Genomic DNA, 25285 nt, shown 5'->3' with positions numbered 1-25285 from the left:
AATGGTAGTGAATGGGAATCACGGCTTTGAGAGTAAAAAAAAACATACACAAACAAAACCAAATTAAACCCTGCGGCTCGTGACGATACATTGATGTGTAAAGACATTAAATGATCGGTCTGTGCAAGAAACTGAACAGTATTTCTATAGTTTTTTTACCTCTGATTTTCACCACAATGTCTGAACTGTCTGAACTGTCCTGAGCACATCCTCAACAGCCGGCGCATGACGCTTCTTCTTCTTCTTGCTTTACGGCAGATCGCAGACTTATAAGTGCATTATCGCCACCTATCTCTCAAATGGACCATTGGCACTATATCTACAACAGACATTGCGGTGAAAATCGAGGTAAAAAAACTATAGAAATACTGTTCAGTTTCTTGCACAGACCGATCATTTAATGTCTTTACACATCAATGTATCGTCACGAGCCGCAGGGTTTAATTTGGTTTTGTTTGTGTATGTTTTTTTTTACTCTCAAAGCCGTGATTCCCATTCACTTCCATTATAAGACTGACAGACTGCAACGGTTTGAGTTAAAAATCTTTTTTTGTGTTCTACTGAAGAAATAAAGTCACCTACATCTTGGATGCCCTGGGGGTAAGCAGATAAACATCAAATTTTCATTTTTGGGTGAACTATCCCTTTAAATACATAATGTAATATGCCTATATTATAACAAATACCTGCAGAGGGCGCCAACGGCCTGGTGATGTTTCATGTGATTCAAGCACGTTTAAATCCATTTAATTGCAATATTTGGCCATAAGCAAAGTGAGAAACTTTATTTTGAAATCGCCATCTACAGTAAATCGCATATTTAGAAATATGTTGATGTATTCTGTGTTGGCATAGGTTTATAAATGACTTAAGTTACAAATTAAGTGAGATAACGCAGTTTTTCCAGATGAACGTTAAGCAATCCAAACTCACCGCATATGCAGAGGAAGAGTTAAGCCCCTTTCACACATACAGTCTTCACTGGTAAATTGCCGTAAAGAGATCATGTGTGAACAGGACCTTTTCAAAACTACAGGTAAATTTGTTCTGCCAATCATATCGTTCTTATGGAGATGACGTGATTACTCTGAGCTGTTTACAAAGCTCCGTTAATTATATAGAAAATAGCTTTTCTATATAAATATGGCTATAGATGGAAATCTCCTCGCAGCTTTTTCAGAATGTGTCGCGCTCATCAGCTGCGACTCTGCAGTTGGATACTATTATGCACGTCTCATGTTTATAGGACCAAAAATGTCTGATTGGCTAGTAATGTTAGTTTGGTTGAGAGTGAAAGCTGTGTTCCTCTCATACATTGGTAGGCGAACTCATTAACTCGAACTTGATATCAACAAGTTTTTTTTTTAATGTAGGAGCCAGGACTATCTTATTTTCCCGCAGCTAAACGCCACACGCCGGAGAACTTTAAGCCCTGTAAACAGAAATACAAAACAAACTCCAACTAATAAAAATAACAAAACCACATAAAATTACTTACACTTAAAATAAAATAAAAAAACATGTAAAAATAAAAGCTAATTCAAAATATTAACAAATTCTGTAACAGTATAAAAATAATACTAAAATAAGAAGACACCCTTCATCTTTAATTTTAGTTTGTTCCTCACACAAAGCTATGGAATATAGTGCGCAAATCATGCAGACTTCTTTTGTTGTGCTTTTATGATTTTTTTGTTGTTGAGAAACCAGGATATTCTACTTCTTATACTTGTTTTATTCTTCCACAGAAGAAGAAAGTCGTTAAGATTTCAAACAACATAAGGGTAAGTAAATGATGCAAGTATTTTCATTTTTGGGTGAAATATCACTTTAAGGTTCATTGAGCAAGATGACTGAATATGTATGATTGAGGGAACGTGTATGTGTTACAGATGATTACCTGCTTTTTGTCATGTTCTGGAACTTGGCTAAAGCATTCACAGGCCTGCCAGAATAAGATGTTTTCCTCACTAAACTCCTTCTTTAGAAACTCCTGCAGGAACATCAAAAATTACATTTGGTTCTAAACTACTATCCTGTGACATTAATACACTTCTACTTTATGATATGGTGTCAACAAATGAAACAACACAAACCATCAATCTGATATACACAAAGGCTAGCCTGTCAAAAGCTCACAGACCATAAGAATTGTATTTAGTTAACAATAAGCACACGAGTCTTAAGACACACTCCAGTACTTACAGAAAAATAGCGGACACCCACAGGATCCTGGAGCAAACGCTCAAAGCTGATGGCCCATGATGCAACACGGCGCTCTGAGAAGCGACAATGGTTGGTGACGCTGGGCAGACTACCATTACTTTCCAAACTGCTCAAACTGCCGCAGTCATGATGCTCAAGACCGCTGCGCTCTGGATAAGGCAATGAGTAAATATCACAGTTGAGATGATTTAGGATCAGATTCTTCAACTGGTCTGGATCACTAAAACAAAATCACTTCTCTGTTCTGAGATGAGATGCCTTTAATACTGTGGCATGAGGAGAGGAGTGGGAATGATTTTTTATGTTAAGACGACAGTATGCAGATAACTACAAGAATCATCAATGTGCATAATTTCAGTCACTAGTGTTAACAATTAAATTGAAAAAATAATGACTGTTTTCAAACAGGTTTGCTTCAGTTTGAAATTGGTTAGTCAAACTGTTTCACTGCAAACTCACTCGATTGGTTGAACAAGTGTTGCTGTGTTGGGCTGGTCAGATTGCTCAAACTAAGTAATGTTGAAAAGGCCACAGAGCCACAGTGTTTACACATTTTAGTAAAATCAATGTGCAAATGCCTTAATGGTAATGGTTTAGGGTTAGAAGAATTTTAACAGAATAATTACATACGTTAAAGTGTTGCTGATTTGAATACAATAAAAATGTTGTGATTTGTAAGAAAGTAAAGCTAGATTATATATAACTTGTGCTGTTTTGTATCTTAGTTATAAACAGTTGCGGTCTCTATCATGCATAATATTTGTTTTCCTTGCTCTTCGCTAAACAAGTCCAGACAAACCTCAAAGCTTTCTCTCTAAATATCACTGTCATAACCTGCAAATTAAAGGAAACTTTCTCATTGGCCTGCTGACAGTTTTACTGACACTTTTTGCTTCTGACATGCCCAAAACCGTTCTCTCTGCACTTTGACCTAAACCAAAATCTTTAAGTGTAACTTTCTGTGCGAGATTTGTTGTAAGGTCTCTAAAGAAAAAATAAAGTACAGTAAAACAGTACTATTGTGAGTTATTATCAAGTTATTTCAAAATAATATTTTTAATATATTTTAAATGGTATTTTTTTCCTGTGATGACAAAGTTGAACTTTTTCAGCAGCCATTACCTTAGTCTTCAGTGTCACATGACACTTCAGAAATCATTCTAATATGTTAATTTGGTACTCAACAAACATTTATTTTTATTACCATTGTTGAAAACAGTTGCTCTGCTTAGTAATTTTGTGGAAACTGTTATTTTTATTTTTTGTAGTTCAAAAGAACAGCATTTATTTGAACTAAAAACCTTTCTTTTTTTTTTAAAACTGACCCTAAACTTTTGAACAATAGTATATATAAGTCATCAACTGCTACCGATTACTTCAATTACACATTCCAATCTGTAACTCGTCAATATATATTCAATTGGAGAAAGTGAGTTTTGCTTTATTCTCAGTGCTCAAATGAAGAGCACTGCTTAAATTATGATCTTCTACTTCTCTTGTACCATTTTTCTTGCATCTATTCATAGACAAATGTAACACTTTAAGACTAGGCTACACAAATAAAATTCAATGGCTTACAACAATAGTCTAAAATATTTTTTATAATAGCAATCTCTACTTAAAGCTAACTGTCAGCAGAACTCTTTAAACAACTTTCTGAATAAATAGATTTTGCTTGTTAGAAAGGGTTTAAACGGAGTACTCACCACCATCTGATGCGGCCGACTGAAAGAGAAGAAAAAAAGACATGAATGAGCAATTGTCATCCTGACTTCGGTGGGGTAGAGGAGAAAAAGAGGAGAGAGGTAAAGTTACTGAGCTGGAGAAAATGCCTGCAGACATCTCAGCAGCCTCTCTCATCTTAACTGAACGTGTGTGATATGTGTTTGTTGAGAGGGGAGGGTTTTTACATATGGTCGTTGATGTAGCTGCGTGTAGTAACACACAGCTGTTCACACCTCTGCTCCGGTTACCGCCCCCAGAAACACACACACATCAAATGACCTGACCCAGGCCTGCCCAGACACTTGCAAAGACCACAAATTTAACAAAGAGCTTTAGTCAAGCTTTTGCGGTCATAAAAATGCTCCTGCATCTCTGAGCGTGGAGGCAAAACTGAATGAGAGGAAGAACGCAAACTAATATGCAAGTCTCAGGTATGAGGAAGTTGACCTACAGTATATGGTAAAACCATATAATAACTTATCTGATAGCCTATTCGTTTACATCAGCATCCCAGAGACCAACAGAGGTTTGTAGATCTGTGCGTGTGTGTAGGCTGGGAGCAAAGCACATGGACAAACACACACCGTGTTTGTTCAGTGGGAGGAAGTGTAACGGAATGAAGGCGGTTATTGGGACAGCAGACAAACACACAAATGAAACAGATTTTTGTGAGGTGGATACAAATGAAATTTTTACAAATGTGAAGGGGGATATAGAAGTTCTTTGTTGGCGCGTAATAAAATGATAGAATCAGATTCATGACTCACAGAACAATGTTTACGGAGTGATCTCATGCATGAACTTGGCACTATTCTGTCTGTCTGGTGCCATTTAACCAGATGTATTTGTTGTGTAGAGGGTTTTAATTTCAGCCGTAGGCACTTTTCATTGTATTCACCACTAACTGAATGCCAAACTTATAGCCGTCCTAAAAATCTTTCCTTGTAGACACAGTTGCACTCAGTGCATTAAAGGAATGTTCCAGGTTCAACAGTAATGCAGTTACAATGGACGTCTAAGGGGCAAGACATTACAGAGCATTTAAAATCAGAAATGTGCAATTAAAATGACAAAACTTAAGCTGTACCATTAATACTTTCAGAAACTAGCCAGACGTGATTATGCATATGCATAAATTATATATTAATAATTGTATATAATATTTGATATAAATAACAAGGTTAGGAAGCAGTTGTAATCACACTAGTGACACGTATAATGTTTAAGTATATCTATATTTTGTGAATATTAACATTTATTCTGGAGAAATGCCTCACCGCATGACTTCCACAATATGTTCAGCATTGAGAGATGAGCCAAAATTATTTATGATGGTAAAAAAAATAAAGAAAACTAAAAAGAAAGAATATTAAAATATTCTATATAATATTCTATATAAAATAGAAAATGAATGAAGAACAAATAAATAAATAAATGGATTTCATTGTTTGTGATTATGTTGTCATTTAACTATGTTCAAATATCACAAACTGGTATTAATAGGAACATTTATATCAGTCTCTAATGGTAATGAGTTAATATAGCAGTTCATCAGCATTCAGAAATGGCACATTCCAGTCCCAGTACATCACCATTATCAAATCTGAGCTCTTGTAGCAATATCAACATGACTAACGGAGAGCTATTTATATGCTAATAAAAGACAAGGATTCTCAAAATGGAGAAGAGCCAAAAGCGGACACATATGACTTGATTCATTGTGGTTCATGTGAAGGACATCTTTCTGTTATCTTACAAATGGGTTTGACCAGTGATACATGAAGTGCTAAGCATGGATGCTTTAGTGATGATCTAAGAAAGAAACGTATCTTCAAATTATTAAAAATGTTTAAAAAAAAGTACTTCCAAGTATTTCTTTTTCCACAACATTTATAAAAAATATGAACCACATAAAATTCATTTTGTACTAGATTCTTAAGATTTATATAACGTGGCTATGGCGTTGCTAGGAGTCCATCCCAAGTCTGAATGAAATTCTAAGTGACATTTTAAGCGATATCCCCATTCCCCAGATAGCTTGTTTTTTTTATTTCAGTTTATTATCTGACAGCTGTCGCCAGAAATCACACATTTAGAAAAGTAATAGCACAACTCTCCTCAACAAATGCATGATTTGAGGAATCATTCATCTCTATAACAAGTTATGCACCAAAGTTTAATACATATAGTTTGAGGTGTATTCTTATCCTTATTCTGTAGTAAGAGCAATAATAATAGTGATGCTTTCGTTAGTTAGAACAACTAACAATATACAAATATTGTAGCATTCTATAAACATAAACATATGAAAACACTGCTAAAGCCTCGTCTGCAAATTAAGTCTTTTTTCCATCACATCCCAGTCCAAGAATGCTCTTAACACAGAGTACAGACACAAGTGGGACGGCCCTGAAAAACCACAAGCCTCCAGGCCACTTCAAAGTATAAATGGTGAGTTGCACAGGCCTGCTTACGCCGAACAACTCAAACTAGAGTCCACTAATAAGATCCATGAGTCTGAGCCCTTACTGTAACAATTTCAAACTGAGACCCCTAGATAAAAACTTTCTCTCACACAGTTCTACCAAATCCACTGATGTAAACCTCACTCCTTATAAGACCAGAAGTGGCTTCTTCTATGCTTCTAATTGTAGTGAGGGATGAAGTTAGTAATGGGAAACAGAGAGAAGAAAGACCGAGAAGGGAAGAAAATGAGAAGCTATGAATCGGTGGAGCCTGAATACCGTTCAGTTTGTGCCACCACCCTGGTGTATTTGGTCAGAAACACTATGGCAACAATTAATCTCAGACCACAGACTGTGAGGCCATCAATGGCACGGGTCTCAGGCAGGGCACTCTCTATATATATATCACACGCTCCGATGAGCAAACGTGTTATTAGACGGGGTTTCACAGCAGCAAATCTGGTAGGCGTACAGCGTGGCAGGTTTTAGCGGTGGCTTACAGACATCTGGTTGTTGTGACCCACCATGTGACTGAGTGACTTTTCTGTGAACTAATCAGATGCTTTGGAACTTATGAGAAGTAAAACCAAGGAACTGTATTTATGGACTCCAAGAGGAAATGATGAGGTAATTTCTGTGTTTAAAAGAAAACATGTTTGAGCTTGTTCACTAGAATAGCACAGGGAAAACCTCACTGCATGTCATCAAACCATAATGAGTCTCCTTTTCTTTCTTTGGTTCAAATATTCACCTTGACATTTGTCTGTGTATCAAAATGACTCTTTCTTCATAGTTGTAAAAACAAGATTATTGGAATACATTGGAAAAGTTTTGCAGTTTTTCAGCTTCAAAACAAAAGATTGATTAGTTCAATTTTGTTGCTTGTTTTTTGTAATTGTTTGTGAAATTATGGTTGCTATTCTGTTGCTAATGTGTTCTGAATGGTTGCTAGCCTGTTGCTATGTGGCTGCTAAAGTTTTTTTTTTTTGTAGTTTTTATGTGTACATTGAAAAGTAGGATTTACTGTGAAACAATTTGTACAATTTACAAAAGAAATTGCTAGTAAATTTCACAAATAATAAAGAAACAGCAAGTGTTACATTAAATTTACTGAAATAGTGTTTTCTTGTAATATATACTCTAACAATCCTTGTTTTATTTACTTTTTTTTTTTTTACAGTGTACTATGACATTCTGATTCCTAGACATCCATGTGTATCATCCAACTGGTACCAAAAAAAGTAACAGTATATAAAAAAAATTCTGTCATCATTACTCACCCTTTTTTTTGTCCCTTTTTTGACACCAATGACTTTCAAAATATTTTCTTTTGTGTTCAACAAGAAAGAAATTGGTTTGAAATGACTTGACAGTAAAAAATGTTGACAGAATTTAAATTTTGGGGTTAATTATTCCTGTAAGTATGAGTGATACTTATGCCTTGTAAACATCACAAATTACTTCAGGTAGAAATGGTTTCATTGCATTTCCAGGCCACACATACTGCTGCAAAAATTCCTTGCAATCATAAAAGACTTTCTTCTGATGTCTCTGCACAACTGCCATACACCCTTCTTCTTGTGAATCTTCACACCTCCACTGACGTTGCACGATCAACCTTAGACACAACTACATGTGTGGCAAAAGCTGCAGAGACTTGCTTTGTTTATATTTCCACCTTCTGGACTACGTAAGGTGACGACTCGCCCTTTTAAACCTCCAAGAAATAAAACTGGTTTATATCAGTATGAGAGTTTTCGATGAGGATTTAAATGTAGAGTTTCATTTTCTTTCACTACCTCTACGCTGTCAAGTACGGTCTTTCTTCTCATTCAGGATGTTCTGTGAATTCAAACAAACACGTTCTAGCTTCTTCTGGTGACATTTGTTGATAAAGGAAGACAAAACTCAAAGCCAGAGCACACTATCTCTAGACTACAGCTAAAAACACCATTACAAAAGGCAAGCAGTTGGTCTAAAAAAAATATCTTGGCTTGTCCTAGGATGTTTAAACTGAAGTTACTGTAATACATACAGACTAAAGACTAATCAAAAGGAGCCACAACTGCAGGAGAGAATACACTTAAAAAGTACAATGTTCAATAAACTTAAGATGAAAAAAAAACTTGCCTATTAAATTTGCCCTTTTTTTAAAAAAAATTTGATTTTTGACAGATCTAAGGATTATAAATATTTTATCCACGTGCTCTGCATTTGCTTCTCTTAAACCACTCAAACAGAACATTAAAAAATATGAATATTAATACATATATTTAATGTTTTACAATTTAAATGTCAAAAAATGTAATCATATTTTAATTTAGTAAAGTACCAAATTATTATACTCTTTCTGTTCCATTTGCCAGAACTGAACTGGGAAAAATGGCTTTTGTGTACGTAGCTCCATTTGATTGGTATTTACTCCAAATGAAATTTAAATTACAAACTTTGGTGTCTATGAAACATTTTAAATCTATTATTCAGTCACTTGAAGTTGTTTAGTTGTTATTTTGTTTTGTGTGTTTGTGATTGTAATTGCTGCCTATTCTTGGCCAGGACTCTCCTGTGAAAGAGATTTTTAATCTCAGAGAGATTATCCTGGCTAAATAAAATAATGTTTTTTTTTTGTTTTTTTTTAAAGGGGTCCTATTATGCTCTTTTACAAAGTCTTGATTTTGTTTTGGGGGTGTACTAGAACAGCCTCTCATACTAGGTTGTTCGAAAAACATTATTTTTCACATATTTTACATTATTACAACACCTCTCTCTCCCCAGTCTGGCATGAACAGCTCGAATAGTTCCTGTATCAAATGAAGGCCCGCCTTCTGAAATACGAAATATGCTGTGATTGGTTAGCTGGGCCAGTGTGTGTTGTGATTGGCAGCACTCGGCGCCTGGTCGGGAAATGTCATGCCCCTTACCATAGTCGCCTGCGAGCTTTAGTGCAAATATTGCGTCAAAATCAAATCAATTTGAGCACAATTTAAACCCGGATGATTGTACCCACTCTAAGTTCGTCTGCCTTGGGGAAACTAGCACGTCTCCGACATAGTGATAACACTCGTTGCCTTCTCTAGTGCAGCTCAACCAGGTCTCGTCTCATTCGTCGATATTTGTGATATCACAAATCCCGGAAAATATGCGTTGTACTCCAAACGAGTCGTTCGGTGTAGTTTTTGAAAAGTGATTTCGGTTAAATAAAAGATCTCCTTTTGAAGTGGACTTTGAGCTTTCTTACTTTGCAGATCTTTTTTATGCTCAACCAGCAACATTACAGACTAACTAAAGTTGAAAAAGTGAAAACGCATAATAGGACCCCTTTAAATCTACTACATGGACAGATTTTGTTCTGTACTCTGTAATATCCGATAATGGCCAACAAAAATTATTAATGCAAATATACAAATGTAAATTAATTAAACGCAATGCAATTAAGTTGACAAAACATTCAAAAACTGTATCATTGTAACTAATTTTAATTAACTAAATTGAATCTAAAGTAAGTGAGGCCAGACATCCGGACACACAACTGTGGAAACATCAGAGCGTGTGTCTCAAGTCCAGCTGAGCCAGAGTCTCCCAGCCGCAGCTGCTCGGTGTGGGAGTGCAGGAATGAGATAAAACAGCTAATGAGTAAAGCAGCTGATCTAACCAAGCCTGATCATCTGGATTTGGGGAAAAAAAAAGGAAAACGCGATTGAAACTCGAGAAAAAAAAAAGATTGTAGCACAAACTCACCGCTCTCGGGGGACGCATTTTCCTGAAGGAAAGTCTCCTAATGAGACTCAAAGTCAGGAGGCTTTTTCTCTTTGTCTGTGATTTTGGATTCATAACTGCAACTGCATGTGTGGGTGATTGTGTGTGTATATGTGAATACCTGAAAATCTCCACCCAGGATCAGATGGCGACAAAAAGTCTTGTCGGTGCAGGTTCAGTCAGCCCCCAACATATGACAATATGCTACGGACTAACTGAATGTCTTCTAGTGTAGTCATCATAACTGTGACACAACTGATATTAACTGATATTTCCTCAACCTCTTCCAACCAATCAGCTCTGTAATGAAACGCTTCCCTGTCTTTATTTTTTATGAAAATAAAATTAAGTGACAACAATTATCAAAATAAGACTAAACAATAATGAAAATAATGCAAAATTATAACATCTGATATATTTGAAAACAAAACTTGAATATTATCAATAAATAAACTTAATGAAATAAAGCATTAATGTGAAGTGTAAACTCATAAAGCTACTATTTTCATTTAAATATGATGAACTAAACACAAAAAACAACAATGCAAATTTTCAATGACTTATTTTCTATTCTTTCTGCATTTTTCTTCTAAAAACACTGTTAGAGCACTGTTAGATTCAAAAGCCCAATGTATGTATGAAATTAGCATACATTAATGACTTTAGCGCATCATCATTGATATCATTTATGTAATTGTTGTCAACAAGCATTTTTATCTGCACTCCCGTTGACGAAATAAATGATTATTTGAAGAAGTGTCTAGGGATCAGTTTAGATATTTGTTTTAGCACTGGGCATGATGGGTGGGCCTTTTCTCAGACTGAAGCTACCAAGGAAGGGTGATTATATTATATGCTATTTTTCTTCTTCATTTTGGTTTCAAACCAGCTATCAACTGCATTTGGGGATTCTGTGGTAGGAAAAAATTGAGTTGCCAGCTCTATATAGGCTGGGCTGGTGTGCATGTTTCTGAGTGAGAATAGACTGTGAGCTTTATGAATGTGTGTATGTGGGTTGGGTGTGTGTATGTATGAGAGAGAGATAAAGAGGGCTGTAGATTTACAATATTAGTTCCCGCTTATTCTCAGTGAAAGGCTCCCGATTAAAGAAGTATCCCTTCTGTTGGGTGAGCAAGCTTGATCGGACTTTATAAACTGACCGATGAACACACTTGTACTGTACATCAGCCAAAAAAATAAAAAATCTTTTAGCTTTCGTTTAGCTTAAGCTGTAGCCCAGCAAAGCAAATATGATTCTAGAGTCATTTTCAAAGAGGCAAAACAAATCTCTTCCTCTTATCTCTGGCAGACAACAAACTGCCTGAAAATAACATCAGAGACCTCGGATGAGACTTCCTTTGTGCCCGACAGAGGAAGGGAAAGCCTGATAAGATGGTTTGCCTGAACAAAATGCGTCTACATCATGTGTTCATAATACTAGCTGCCAATTTTCATCGATTTCTAGGCACAGAAAATTTAAAATAAAGAAAAAAACATCACATGGTTTGCTATTCATCTAATCAGAAGCAGTAACATCTCAATGAAACCACATGATTACAGTGAAGGACAAAAAACAAAACCAACCATCTCTTCCCAACCATAAAACGAACCACAGCAATATTTAACCGCTCTCCTTGAATACATAGCCTGTGCAAGACCGTCCTTGTTATCATCAAATGCAAAACTTGCACTGACCTGGAGCTTATGAGGAACAATGACTGGATTGTCTCCAGGTGTAAATGATACCACATTCACTTAAGAGGTCACAACCAGAGGACTGTGTCGGAATGTTTGGCCTCTGGACAGAACATCCTACAATACAATATACTACAATACAGTACAGTATCTAACCTGAGATCTATAGTTATAGTCATCCTTCTAGTTTCCATTGATGTTTTTATGAGTAATCTACATTCAGAGTGCATGAACCAGAAGTTTGTTAACCATTTTTTGCTGAAACTGCTTTTGTGAATCAGTGAAAGTGAATCCTGTGTATCAGATTCAATTACAGTCGGCAAATTTGGCTATGCACAAAGTTTATTTACTGTGTTTTTTTTGTTTGTTTGTTTTTTGTATACAATGTATGTGCTACTTTAATATCTAAACTTTATTTAATATCTAAAGAATACCAATAACAGAATAGCATTAGCAATAGCCAACAACACTAATAATGATGGTTGAAAGCTGTAAAAAAAGTGAAATTTTCTTTTCTCATTTTTGCCAGAACTATTTTTCATGAGGCAACTCCAATTAACAAGCATAAGCAACTTTGTAGTGTAAAAGCTCAAACACAAATGCCCAAAAGACACATATCTGCAAGCGTTTACACAGTTCCACATTTGCATCTGCGATTTGCACAGGATAAACATCTCTCCACTCCTTTGTGTAAGGGTAAGTCCTAGAGGAAAAGCATCCATCATCATCTAAGCTTAACCCATGACCCCACCCAAATACACTTTCAAACGTTCTCTCTTTCCTCCCTCTCTTTGTACCGAACCAGTGGTCTTTCAAGCTGAAACCTAACACTCATAATTATAAGCGAGTAGATCTCTTTCCTGACAAAAATAGTTCCCTGTGACCAAGTGTATACCCGCCAACTGCTTTCAAAGCTATCATGGAGTACTGGAAGGAGACAACCTTTCAGGCTTGGGAATCAAGGAAAGAGTTCATGGGACATATGGAGGTTCTTCACTTTCAAAGAACCATTTTTGATGCACAGGGACTGAATAAGTTCTTGATTTACATCATAGTTTGTTTATTTAGATCAGTCTATTGGTTTCTAGTGGTGTTTATAGCTTTGTTCCAAAACTTAGTAAGCTGCCAACCTAGACAGAAATTTAAGGGGTTCCATGTTTATGTATGCTGCCTTCAAAGATATATTTTTTTAGTTTTTTTTTTAGGGTGTGGGCTGCTCACTTAAACTGAGATCATAAAATTTATTAATTTGTATCCTACATTCCCATATTCCTGACAAATTGGCATCAAAAATGTGATGCATGCACGTTATTTTGCCGGAAATCTGCCAAGTACATAAACGTAAATAATGGCGGGCCATGATCCATGCCAGAAGTTGTTGAAGGCTGTTGAAGCATAAAGTGCTGATTTGGTTAATAATGAAGAGTAATAAGCAACTGTAAATGACTGCTAAATGGCTCAAGCGGGAAAAACTGAGCTGAGCTAAAAAGAGAAAATTTGCCCCCTGACTGCATTCAAAACTCCAACAAATAAAAACAAACTAAAAATCTGTTTAACCCACATCAAACAAACCAGAACTTTTACATTTTCCATTAGCTTGGGTTCTTTCATGTGAATAAGTCAATGTCTTGAAACAATTAGTTTCTACCATCACAAATGAGCAACAATCGTGTATGTCCATTTGAGCCAGACACTTCTTGAAAGCTTTCATGCGATTATTTATTGTGTTACACCCTGTCTACACCGGACTCAACGCAACAACAGACGTGCCCGGTTTAGACAGTGGGGGAACTATGACGTCACTTTTTTTATGCGGATCGGCTGTTAGCATCGCACTGGTTCCCTCGACAAAAAGCCTATAGGATTTTTCCATAGGCTTTTGGATTATCGCAAAAAATAAGCTCTATGTTCAACCATAGTTCATGAAATGTACACGTTTTGTCCATCAAGATAATCTTCACAAAATAATAGAACTTAGATGAATTTTGAAGCCTAAATAAAAGCGCCAGAGCTTAAAAGCTAAACTTAGGCTACAAATGAACTACAGCACCACGGTCGCTTGCCTTCAGCGTCACCACCACGCTTCCCACAACTTTTTCAAACTTGTGAAAAATTTTAACCCACGCTACATGAACCTTTTCATATAAACTGGAATAAATATAAAACTAGAGCCAAACTAAAACTGAAATGAGACATTAATAGTAAATAGTATAGTGAATAAATGAAATAATCATAACTAAAGGACATATGAAAGCACGTATTTCTGTACATTTCGAAATAAGGTGCATTAAAAGTCAATAAATCCTTGAATATTTTCATTAAAAACGTGTTTCCGCATACTATTCAATAAAATTCTAGTGCATTTAATCTATTAAATAACAGCAGAGTGAGCGAGTTTTTGGATATGGTAAGATTAAACTTATTTTAGTGAATAAAGTACCACATTTCAGCTTTGTTAGGGTGGGTACACAAAATGTTATTTTACCCTTGCTTCTAGAAAATCCTCATATGCTTTCTAACAGTTTCATGTGGCTGTAAACATTTCATTTTAACGTGGCTTTAAGCACTATGCATCGTTAAAGTTTCACTCACTGCGACTAAGCCAGTAAATGTGGTGCTTACATGGAATAATCATATGAGTTTACCTTATGGTACGAACCCAGAGTCTCTGCATCAGCGGGAAAGCGATAAAACGAGCATCTTCTCTCCGAAGACTTGTGTTGCATTTCGAGGCAAAGCAAAAAAAACATAGTTCCACCACTCTATTGTCAGATGCACCAGCTCTTGGTTGAAGGAGAGGGCTGTGGAGCGGCAGGTGGACATAGTGAATGCAGATGGAGGTGAGGGAGAGCAGGGCATCGGCATTGGAGTTAATTTTGCAATGAAAATAATAATTGTTTCCATGGATGTGCCTAAACACGCTTATTCATTTCACAGTCTACCTGACCAGTGGGTCTCAACCAGGGGCCGGGGCCCACTAGGGCACCTCAGCAAACCTCCAACGGGGCTGTAGGACAACTTAAATTATTAAACACACCAATGGACGATAACGTTCTGTTCAAAATAAGCACATGCCGTTTTAAAGCAACAGTAACTAAGGTCTTTGCAAAGGGTCAATCAACTATCAATGTTTTTATCGTAAAAAAAATAAAAAAATAAAATAATGTTTCTCTTTAACATTATTTTTATATCTGTGGTGTAGACTTCGCTATTCTCATAGAATTAGAACAATTATTAAAACTTTATAGTTGTAGATATTGTCCTCGGTGTGAACAGTCCTTTAAAGTGAATTCAGGTCAAAGGAAACATTTCTGTTGGGAAGAGAAATAATCACATAGCCTGTGGTTTTGGGTTACCAGACCTGGGAGCATTGGGAGGCCACGCATCTAGAGAAAGAAAACATCGCCCTTTAGCAGAACAGGTGGCTGAAATGCAACTGTCAAACCACATGGAATAAGGACAAATACTGGCAAGGAAAATCATCCAAGAAGAATGAATACCTAGTACAGGCTTGCTTCAAAGTATTGGACATGTTTTGCCTCATCTGGGAGTAGATATTTGAAAGTTAAGTCATAATGGTGACCTCACAGATAACTGTCACCATCTAAACATACATAAAAAGCAAAGAAAGAACAGCAAATAAGGTAATGTTATCTGTATGTTTTGCAATGACAGCAAGGTGTGTGAAAGTGCATACACTTCAGAAGTGTTGACAGATCGCTTAAGGCTAAATTTAACAAAGCAGTTTCATTGTAGAAGACCAAACCAAAGGAACAGAGTAAAGTTTGAGTCCAGCTGAGAAATCCTGCACTGATGTCATCAGTTTCAAATATGGTTTACTTAAAGTTTAGCGAGTATAAAGATTTCGCCAAAATATTTCAGGGAGTTACTCCAAACAGACCAACAGATTCCAAAGCAAGGCTACACATGCTCTTGTAAATGCACAGAAGAAACACTTTGGACAATGAATTTCTAAAAACTACCTATTCTAACTATATTAAGAACAAGCCTCATGAGTTGTATCCAAAACAGAAGCAGTAACTTCAGGAGGGAACTTACAGTAGAGTGAAGAGTTAAAGTTGGCTCCATTAGTAAGTATTATTAGTCCTCAGCACTCCTGTAGGCACCCAGTGTATATAAACATGTCCATTCAGCTGCACGCTCTGTGAGTTCACAGGGTGAAGCTGCAGTGAATGTGTCTGTCTTTTTAGCTCCAGCTCTGTCCCTGATTTCAGCCTGTCTGACTTTCCCTCCTGCGCTCCGTCCCTTTTCCCTCCTCCCGTCTCCTTTCACTCTGCACTTCAGACAGTTTCTCCTCCCACTAACACCGCTAGTGATAAATCCTCACTCCCTCAGACCTACTGAAAAAAGCTGTGATATTGTGTTGATTTGAAAGGGAACTCAAAAATTTGATTTAATTTTGTATGCATTTATTGAATCTGAGATTCAATTCTAAATTCATGATTTGAGGCATGTAGACTTTCTCACTTGCCTAATGTTTTCTTAACATAATGTTTCTAGTTCTTATGCACTAGAGAAAGCTCTGATGGAGCGTTTGACAGACCGGAATGCTTAAGGTAAGCAGCTTTCTGTTTGTCAGTGTGGTGAATTTGTGTGACCAACTTGAGCCCATTTTGAAGCAAAAATTTTTTTGGGCAAAATCTTTCACCCTCACGCGAAATTCCTGATTGCACAGATTCCTATTGAAATTAATGGATTTCAAAAATTTGTCAAACAATAGTAAATATGATTACACATTAAAACTGGCAAGCAACATAAAATATATTTCCTTTCAAAAAATCTGCAAAATACAAGGCTACATTTGAATGGCCTCCAATCAAACAATGTTTTCTTAACATAAAATTGCCACTTAACACTTATACCTTGTGAATTTAATAACTCCTAAAAACATCAAACAAATTTCTTACAGGTTAAAGGGTTAATTCACCCAAAAATGAAAATTAGCCCATAAATTACTCACCCTCAAGTCATCCTAGGTGTTTATGACTTTCTTCTTTCAGACGAATCCAGTCGGAGTTATATTCAAAATTGTCTTTGATCTTTCAAGCTGTTTAATGACACTCAGCGGGTGTTGCATGCATCTGTCCAAAATTTGAAATAAATATGAAATAAATAATTTTATTTATTTGAAATAAAAAAGAAATAAAAAGCGCCCATCCTTAATAAAAAGTGTCTCACACAGCTCCGGGGGGTGAACAAAGTCCTCCTGTAGCGAATCGATGCCTTTTTGTAAGAAAAATAACCATATTTAAAACATAATAATCAATTTAATCTAGGTTGCGCTCACTGTTGTAAACGGAAGCAGCTCCGGGAGGATGACTTACGAGGTCGGCGTTGCGCATGCACCGCTCAGAAGTGACGAACGCGGAAGCGCAGGGGAGAGATCAAAACAAAACAATGGTCACTAATTAGAAGTACAAAACGAGGATTTGTAAAGAAGAATGTCGGAGGATTTCGATAAGCCAAGAGGAGACTGGTTTTCCTTTGCTAAAGTAAGGAAACTTTGCTTCCTTTGCTCCTGTTAACAAACTTTGGTTTTCACGAGACTCACCGGCGCAACGCTGACCTCATACGTCATCCGCCCGGAGCTGCTTCCGAGTACAACTGTTGGCGCAAGCTACATTAAAGTGATTATTACGTTTTGAATATGGATATTTTTCTTACAAAAATGCATCAATTCGATACAGGAGGCCTTTGTTCACCCCCTGGAGCCGTGTGAGACACTTTTTTTTATGGATGGGCGCTTTTTATTTCACATCTTTTGGACTGATGCATGCAACACCCGCTGAGTGCCATTAAACAGCTTGAAAGATTAAAGACCATTTTTAATATAACTCCAACTGGATTCATCTGAAAGAAGAAAGTCATATACACCTAGGATGACTTGAGGGCGAGTCATTTATGGACTAATTTTCATTTTTGGGTGAACTAACCCTTTAACTACTATCTAGCAATACTTAATTAAGTATACTTTAAAATGTATGTTAAAATGTAGCATCTTTAACTATATGTTATGAGTGCAGTAATGGCTCGATAAAGTAAAATAGAGCATTGTTTTCACACACCCATCCTCAACCTAGGCACAAGCTCCACACTTCAGCACAATCGTACCAACAAAAACTCGAACATAACAGAGACTCTTTTAAATCCTCACAAAAAACACAAACAAGGCTTCCTCTTTTCTTGTCTTTCTCAAAAACACATAAAATAAATATCAACATTTACTCTCCCAATCCAGTCACGCACAAAGCATGCAAGGAACTAGAAATCAACTTCCCTGTTAGATGCAACCAAAAATGGTTAACAAATGGATTAGGAAAACTTACATTACACAGTGAAAACAATAAATGTTAATTAAACTGTGTTGCATTGGCTCATTTTAATTTAGTAAAATAAAAATCATTTTCTCAGGTTGTAGTTACAGCATCATACCAGCAGGGTAACCAAACCTTCACCCCTTGAACGCCTCACATTATAAAGACTCTGGAAAAAGCGATCATGATTCATGTCCCACTTTATGAAGGAAAGTTCACTATTGGAACACTGGAAATATAGTTCCAGTGTTCCAATACTGTCACTCACACTAATAGCTACAAGTTATTTACCTGCTTGGAGCAGAAATCAATGGATTTTCCACAACATTAAAATTATTAATCATTGATATGATACAAACCCACAGCTGTTATAAATCAGCTATAAATCACAATTGCTTGGGAAATAAATCTACCATGTGCTTGCTATAAAACTCTTAACGGCAACAGCATACAATTGTGTTCATTAGCATTTGATAATAGTTTGGATGATAAAGTCCAAACTGGGACTATTTCCTTGTCCAGTATCCTCAACAGCATACAGCATCCTCTGCTGCTGCATACTAGTAGAATTCCACATACTGGGCTACAAACACAAACTCTTTGTGCACAGGACTCTACAACACACTTTATCAATCAGTAGTGGCAGCAGCAAACTTCTATGCGTTTGTGTGCTGGAAGCAGCATCGAGACTAGAGCTGCCAAAACACTCTGCAGCTTAATCAAGACACCTGGCTCAGACTTGGTGCTGTCTGAGGGGTGAACGCTGCCCAAACTCTCAGCCATCATGATGGGCGCTTCTCATTTACTCCATAAAACTGTTACTGCTCAGTAGAAAATGTCCATGGTGTTCTAAAGTGTACTGCGGTGTACTTCCTTCTTTGCTGATATCAGAACATACAGATCTGAGAATTGCGTCAGACAATGAATCTACATTCTATTAGTGTACAGAAGAGATTGTTGAAGCAAATTTACAATCCATCAATGACTAAGATTAGATTCAACAAGAGAAAAAAACTGAAAACAGCAATCATATGGTTACTGTCAATGTTATACATGATATTTCTACTATGTAAAAGCCAAATTAAAAAATATGAATATATTTTCTGATATAAAAAAAACAGAGGTGGAGTTGGTTGCAGCTCCTTTAGTTTAGCACCAAACTGCTGAGTTCATTACTGAAATGAGCTGAATGGTCTTTCATTTAGATGTTATCTGGCAACAAAAAACATGCTTAGACAAGGCATTTTCCAACCAAACAAGCCTCTCCATTTCACATTCCCTCCCTCTTGCTCTTGTTCTCCTGGTGAGGACCAGCATGACTGATGTTCTCATAACCACACTTTCCAGTCTGCCTGACCACCAGAGGGGCATTAGGTCTGTGAAAAAGCCTGCCTCCAGTTCCAGGAAAAGCCAAAGGGAAATCCTACTCCTCTCAGATTCCACACTTGGAGAGGTGACAAACCTTTTCCAGCTTCAAACCTCAAGAAATTTGCTGGTTAAAATCCACATGACTCCATTAGTGTGCACAAAATAATATTTAAAGGTAAGAAAGGTGCACATCAATCTTAGCCTATTGAGTACAAAGTACTCAATCTAGCAAAAGTTTTGCTTGAAGAATGCAACAAAACCAAGACTTAAAGGAATAGTTCCTCCAAAAACAAAAATGGCCATCATATTTTTTTGGAGGAATAAAATTAATGCTTTTTATTCAGCAAGGGTGCATTAAATTGATTAAAAGTGACAATAAAGACATTACAAATGATTTCAAATAGCTGCTGGTTTCCCCACTTTCCACAAAATATATTAAGCAGCAATGTTTTCAACATTGATAATAATAAGAAACGTTATTTGATCATCAAATCTGCAAATTACAATGATTTCTGAATGATCATGTGACACTGAAGACTGGCATAATGATGCTGAAAATTCAGCTTTGCAATAGGAATAAATTACATTTTAAAATATATTAAGATAGAAAACAGTTATTTTAAAGGGGTCATATGATGCGATGTCAATTTTTCCTTTCTCTTTGGAGTGCTACAAGCTCTTGGTGCATAAAGAAGATCTGTAAAGTTGCAAAGACTAAAGTCTCAAATCCAAAGAGATATTCCGCCATGTCGTGAAGGCACTGTGTGATTTGTTGTGAAAGCTAAACTACTTTGTTTGGCCTTCCAAAAGAGGACGATATCCACTTCGTCATGCCTGAAGCTGATCCGTGCTGAGGAAATACATCAACTTCACGCTGTGGATCGGCTTTCACCGTGGACGAAGCGGAGTCCAGCCCGGGGTCGTCACATGTGGTTGCCGCAAGCCCGCCCGCCGCCGCTCACTTAAGCAGGCCTCTGCTCCCCCTATCCCGCCATGTGTGACGCTGCGTTTCGTTGTGAAAGCGAAACTACTTTGTTTGGCCTTCCAAAAGAGGACGATATCCACTTCGTCATGCCTGAAGCTGATCCGTGCTGAGGAAATACATCAACTTCACGCTGTGGATCGGCTTTCACCGTGGACGAAGCGGAGTCCAGCCCGGGGTCGTCACATGTGGTTGCCGCAAGCCCGCCCGCCGCCGCTCACTTAAGCAGGCCTCTGCTCACCCTAGCCCGCCATGTGTGACGCTGCGTTTCGTTGTGAAAGCGAAACTACTTTGTTTGGCCTTCCAAAAGAGGACACGACTAGAAATCAGTGGTTAAGTTGTATTATTCGGCCAATCACAACGCACTGGATAGCTGGCCAATCAGAGCACACCTCGCTTTTCAGACCGATAAGCTTTGTAAAAATCGACGCATTGCAGAAAGGCGGGGCATAGAGAAGAAACAATAATGTACAGTATGTGGAAAATAATGTTTTTTTAACCTTAAACCGCATAAACATTTCATTACACCAAATACACAAAATAATGTTCTTTTTAGCAACATCATATGACCCCTTTAAATCATAACATTTCACAATGTTTTTTTTTCTGTTTTAATGGTGCAGTAATGCTCATCAAAGCTGCATTTACTTGATCAAAGTAACGCTGTGGAAAGTGGATTGGACCGAGCACCAAAACACACTTCTACCCTATCAGCAGTAAGGGAAGTGTCAACTCATGATGGGAGAGTTGCCTGTGTTGCATAGCATGTTGGTGAATTTAGAGGTGTAGCTATCAAGATAAAGGTGTGATCATTTTGGGTAGGGGCGTGTTTGATATGGTGATTTTAAATAGCAAAGGTGTTTCTCAGAAATCACTTACTGCACCTTTAATGTATTTTTGATCAAGTAAATGCAGCTTTGATGAGCATAAGAGACTTCTTTCAAAAACATTGACCCCAAACTTTTGAACAGCAGTGTATTCCTCTCCACTATATTCTTTCCTTGTCTTCTAAGGCCATAAGATAGCTTTACACGACAAATAGACTGAAATTTTGTTATTCGTAAGTCATTGCTTTCCACCATAGCTTTTAAATTAAATATGGTGTCTTTTCACACATCACATCAAGTTAGTGAGTGGGGGGAAGGTTTTCACTGAATAGGAACTTAAAGCTAATTAAAGCTAAGTTTGTTTGTCACACAAAACTACCACATGACTTCACAATCTGCTTCAATAGTTTTTCCAACCTTTTTGGAACTACAAATTGTCATATAAAAAGGAGTAGTGCAAATTGAACACAGCAAAACTGATGAAAAAAAGAAGTGTAGTGAAGGTTGAAGCTTAAAGTAATGTGTGTTTTCAGACTGCCCAGCCACATAAAGGCTTCTTTACATTTGGGAGAGGATACTAATGGTACCATCATTATCATGCAGAGTACCACGAGCTTATAATAGATTCATGGTTATCCTTGTCTATTGAAAATAGAAAAACATAATTCAGAATAATACAACACTACAAAGGCCACTCTGTGTATTTAGAGAGAGAAAAGAAACAAGTTTCTCAAGTGAAAGAAGCAAGAGTTTGAATTGGATTAGAGCATAATACAGTCTGACTGACCCTACTAATAACAAAACAATTAAACACACCTGTAGCCTATCTCTGTTTTCATCGGTCATATGATGCATGAGCACTGCAGCAAATACAAAACTTACAACAACTATGATTTAACAGTATGCTGAGGGTGCTTTGGAGGCAAAACAGAAACTGCTATATCTTACCTCAAGGTCATTAAGAGAATGAGCCAGACTGAGTCGTTTAGCCAGACCTGATGGTCTTCGTACAGAGGAACGTCCGCTTGTGAGTGCCCAAAATAAGGATCCCTGAGAAGACAAATTAACTAGAGGTATGATTACAGTTGATATACAATCCTTTGTAATTTCATAAAAGAGACTGCCACAGCAAATGTGAATAACAGTAATGTGTGTCTTACAATAGTGGCATTTCCATATAAATAAAAACTCATTTATTAATTCCAGATCCCACTACATAACTGTGGAATTAAAAAAAATATATAATAACAAAATAATTTACACTTGGCTACCATGCTCTTTTATAAGTTGTTACTCCTAATTTGTTACAATTGACCATAATATTACTTATCAATATTTTAATACATTATCTTATTTACAGTAAACACCATAACATGGTAGGGCTGTGCAAAAATGTGCATGCGATTTTCATGCTCATCTCGTCAGTAAAGCCGGTTCTGTGATTAGTAGTAAATCACCAGCACATGCATTCAGATGGAGCAGCATTTACCACACAGAGCTGTAGATCACTGACAAGCTATGCAAAATCGGATTCAAAATCGCAGGCGATTCATTGCCGATTATGAACGCGATTTTGCGTAGCTTGTCAGTGATCTACGGCTCTGTGTAGTAAATGCCGCTCCATCTGAAAGCACGTGCTGGAGATTTACTAATCACAGAAGTGCGCAGTGTTGGACAAGTTACTCTGAAAATGTAATCAAATTACTGATTACTGATTACTCCTTTTAAAAGTAATCACGTTACTGTTCTGATTACTTTATTTCAAAAGTAATTAGTAATTAGTTACATTACTAGTTAAGTTACTTTTTTCTCCATGAAATTTATGAAATCCCAGCATACACGCTCCCGATAAATATTTGATATTAAAGCATCAACACTCACAGAACACTGTTATTTTTAAGTAAAGCAAATGGCTGCTGCGTGCATGGTTTTGCAAAATGCCAGCAAAGAGCCTGCATTTATAATCTCTAAAAGACATCTCAGTTCATCGCAATCTCACAAATCTCTGTTATAACACAATAAATATATGCATAATGAATCTTTCCTAATGTCTACAATTCGTGTGTTATAATGAGAGGAATCGTGAGCACGCAGATTTCAGCACTGCATTGCTCAACGCAGCGAACACATGTTATATATTTATTATTTTTATAGCCTAAATAGAAACTCTGCATACGCTTGCACCTGTTAATCGTTTATATTAGTTTGTGTTGCTTTTGTGCAATAGATGAATAACAATTTATTTGTTTAGAAATTTTATGTTTAGATATTTTTTGCGGGAGTCCCGTGAATCATTTTATTCTCCCGCATCCCGCACACACGAGTGTCTACCCGCCCGCACCAGCACTCGCTCATCTTGTCCCGCGCCGCACTGTTGTGTATACGTAACGTATAGAGACCTCGGCTTGTAACTATACTCTAATTACTATTTTGAAAATTATAATGCAATTTTTTGCACAGCCCTATAACATGGTAACTGCCCTGAAAATTCAAAATGGCTTTTCCAAACATTCCTATATTTTTTATGTACTTTCACAAAATGAATGTAACACATAACTGTTGATATATTACTGCAACACCACTGACATTACAATTAGTTAAAAAATGTATTATGTAAATTAGTAAATAAAATGTTTAAATTAATTTATTTATTCATTTTAGAAGCAGTTTACATCTAAAAAAAAATACTTTCCAATACATAATTAAATTTTAGGCTTCAAAAAAGAAAGACAGATGACCCAGCAATAAATCATCTCAGTGAAAGGAAGGAAATAATATTCTTCTGTTCCTTCACACGGCTGACAAATTGTTGCTAGGTGACTCTCGACATTGTTAATAGAGCTATAGCTGATCCATCCGCAGTAATCATATTGAACTGCACTAATCAACCCAATAGCTCCATCTGCTGTGCCTGTTACTTGCAGGACCATCTGTTCCATGGGTCATTGTATTAAGCCCTTTAACTTAGCATGGTGGCAAACTGGCAATAAACCTGCCATAAGACTGACCGCTGGGCAGACAGCAAAGATTGTCTCGTTTGATTAATAAAATAATAGTGGACAAGCAGTAAAAAGCTCATTGTAATATTACATTGTAAATTATTTTGGTGTAAGCATCACTATTATTATTACCCATACTTAAGGTTAATTACATTATTTAAATTTTTTTTTTTTTAAATGTCTAGCAAACCACCAGTAGCAACCAACTTGAATACGCCAACTTCACAAATACCCTATACTAAGTACATAGTTGAATGTTGACCATGGGTTTTATATACAGTGCAGTATTAGAACAGATTCAGATATCAAGTCAGCAGATATTTGTTTTATTCTGACCTTATTTTCCCTATCCTTATGCTTGGCTGCACTACTGAAGAACCTGGAGGTCAGCTGTGGGGTGAAGTTCATTCTCTGAGGATGTTTGAGATCTTCTAGTGGTTTGTATCTGAGAGTCGGGATTTGTTCCATAGCAGGAGGAAGGATGCTACTTTTACTTGTGGGCCCATCGATGTCCCTCTCCACCAAGCATTCAATGCTATTGGGACGAGATTTATTAGGATTGCAAATATATGTCAAGTCAACTTTATTTCTATAGCTCTTTATACAATACACATTGTGTCAAAGCAGCTTCACAGTGAAAACAGAAAAATAGCAGAATCAATTATAATTTGTACAATGATAATAGAGAAATAAACCTTGACACACACACACACACACACACATTACAGATTTTAAAGTGGTGGCCTACAGGGAGACTATTTTTCTTCTCTCCTCCTATTTCTATTATTTGTAGAGCAAATTGTAAAGAGTTAATTTTTACATAATGACAGATGCATCAATCTGATGAAAACCCTTGGCTTTTAAAAGCTTTTAAAAGGACATTTATATACCGGTAAAAACGATTACC

The 25285-nt window shown here is 36.7% G+C and overlaps 1 protein-coding gene across 1 annotated transcript in view; it reads right to left on the bottom strand.

Annotated features, from left to right (window-relative positions):
* The window catches only part of LOC107558402 (regulator of G-protein signaling 12-like), a 43147-nt gene that overhangs the window by 15670 nt on the left and 2192 nt on the right, over positions 1–25285 (bottom strand). Inside the window, exons 2-6 of the mRNA XM_016242067.1 lie at positions 24715–24967; positions 22328–22429; positions 3933–3951; positions 2206–2375; positions 1901–1993 (exon numbers count right to left, since the gene is read on the bottom strand). Coding sequence (XP_016097553.1) covers positions 1901–1993; positions 2206–2375; positions 3933–3951; positions 22328–22429; positions 24715–24967 — 637 coding nt within the window. The remainder of the gene's footprint in view (positions 1–1900; positions 1994–2205; positions 2376–3932; positions 3952–22327; positions 22430–24714; positions 24968–25285) is intronic.

The sequence above is a fragment of the Sinocyclocheilus grahami genome, unplaced genomic scaffold (assembly GCF_001515645.1).
Source record: "Sinocyclocheilus grahami isolate Dianchi unplaced genomic scaffold, SAMN03320097.WGS_v1.1 scaffold645.1, whole genome shotgun sequence".
In the NCBI taxonomy this organism is placed as follows: domain Eukaryota; kingdom Metazoa; phylum Chordata; class Actinopteri; order Cypriniformes; family Cyprinidae; genus Sinocyclocheilus; species Sinocyclocheilus grahami.
Note: the sequence above shows the minus strand (reverse complement) of the source record. Positions and strands in the feature narration are given on the sequence as shown.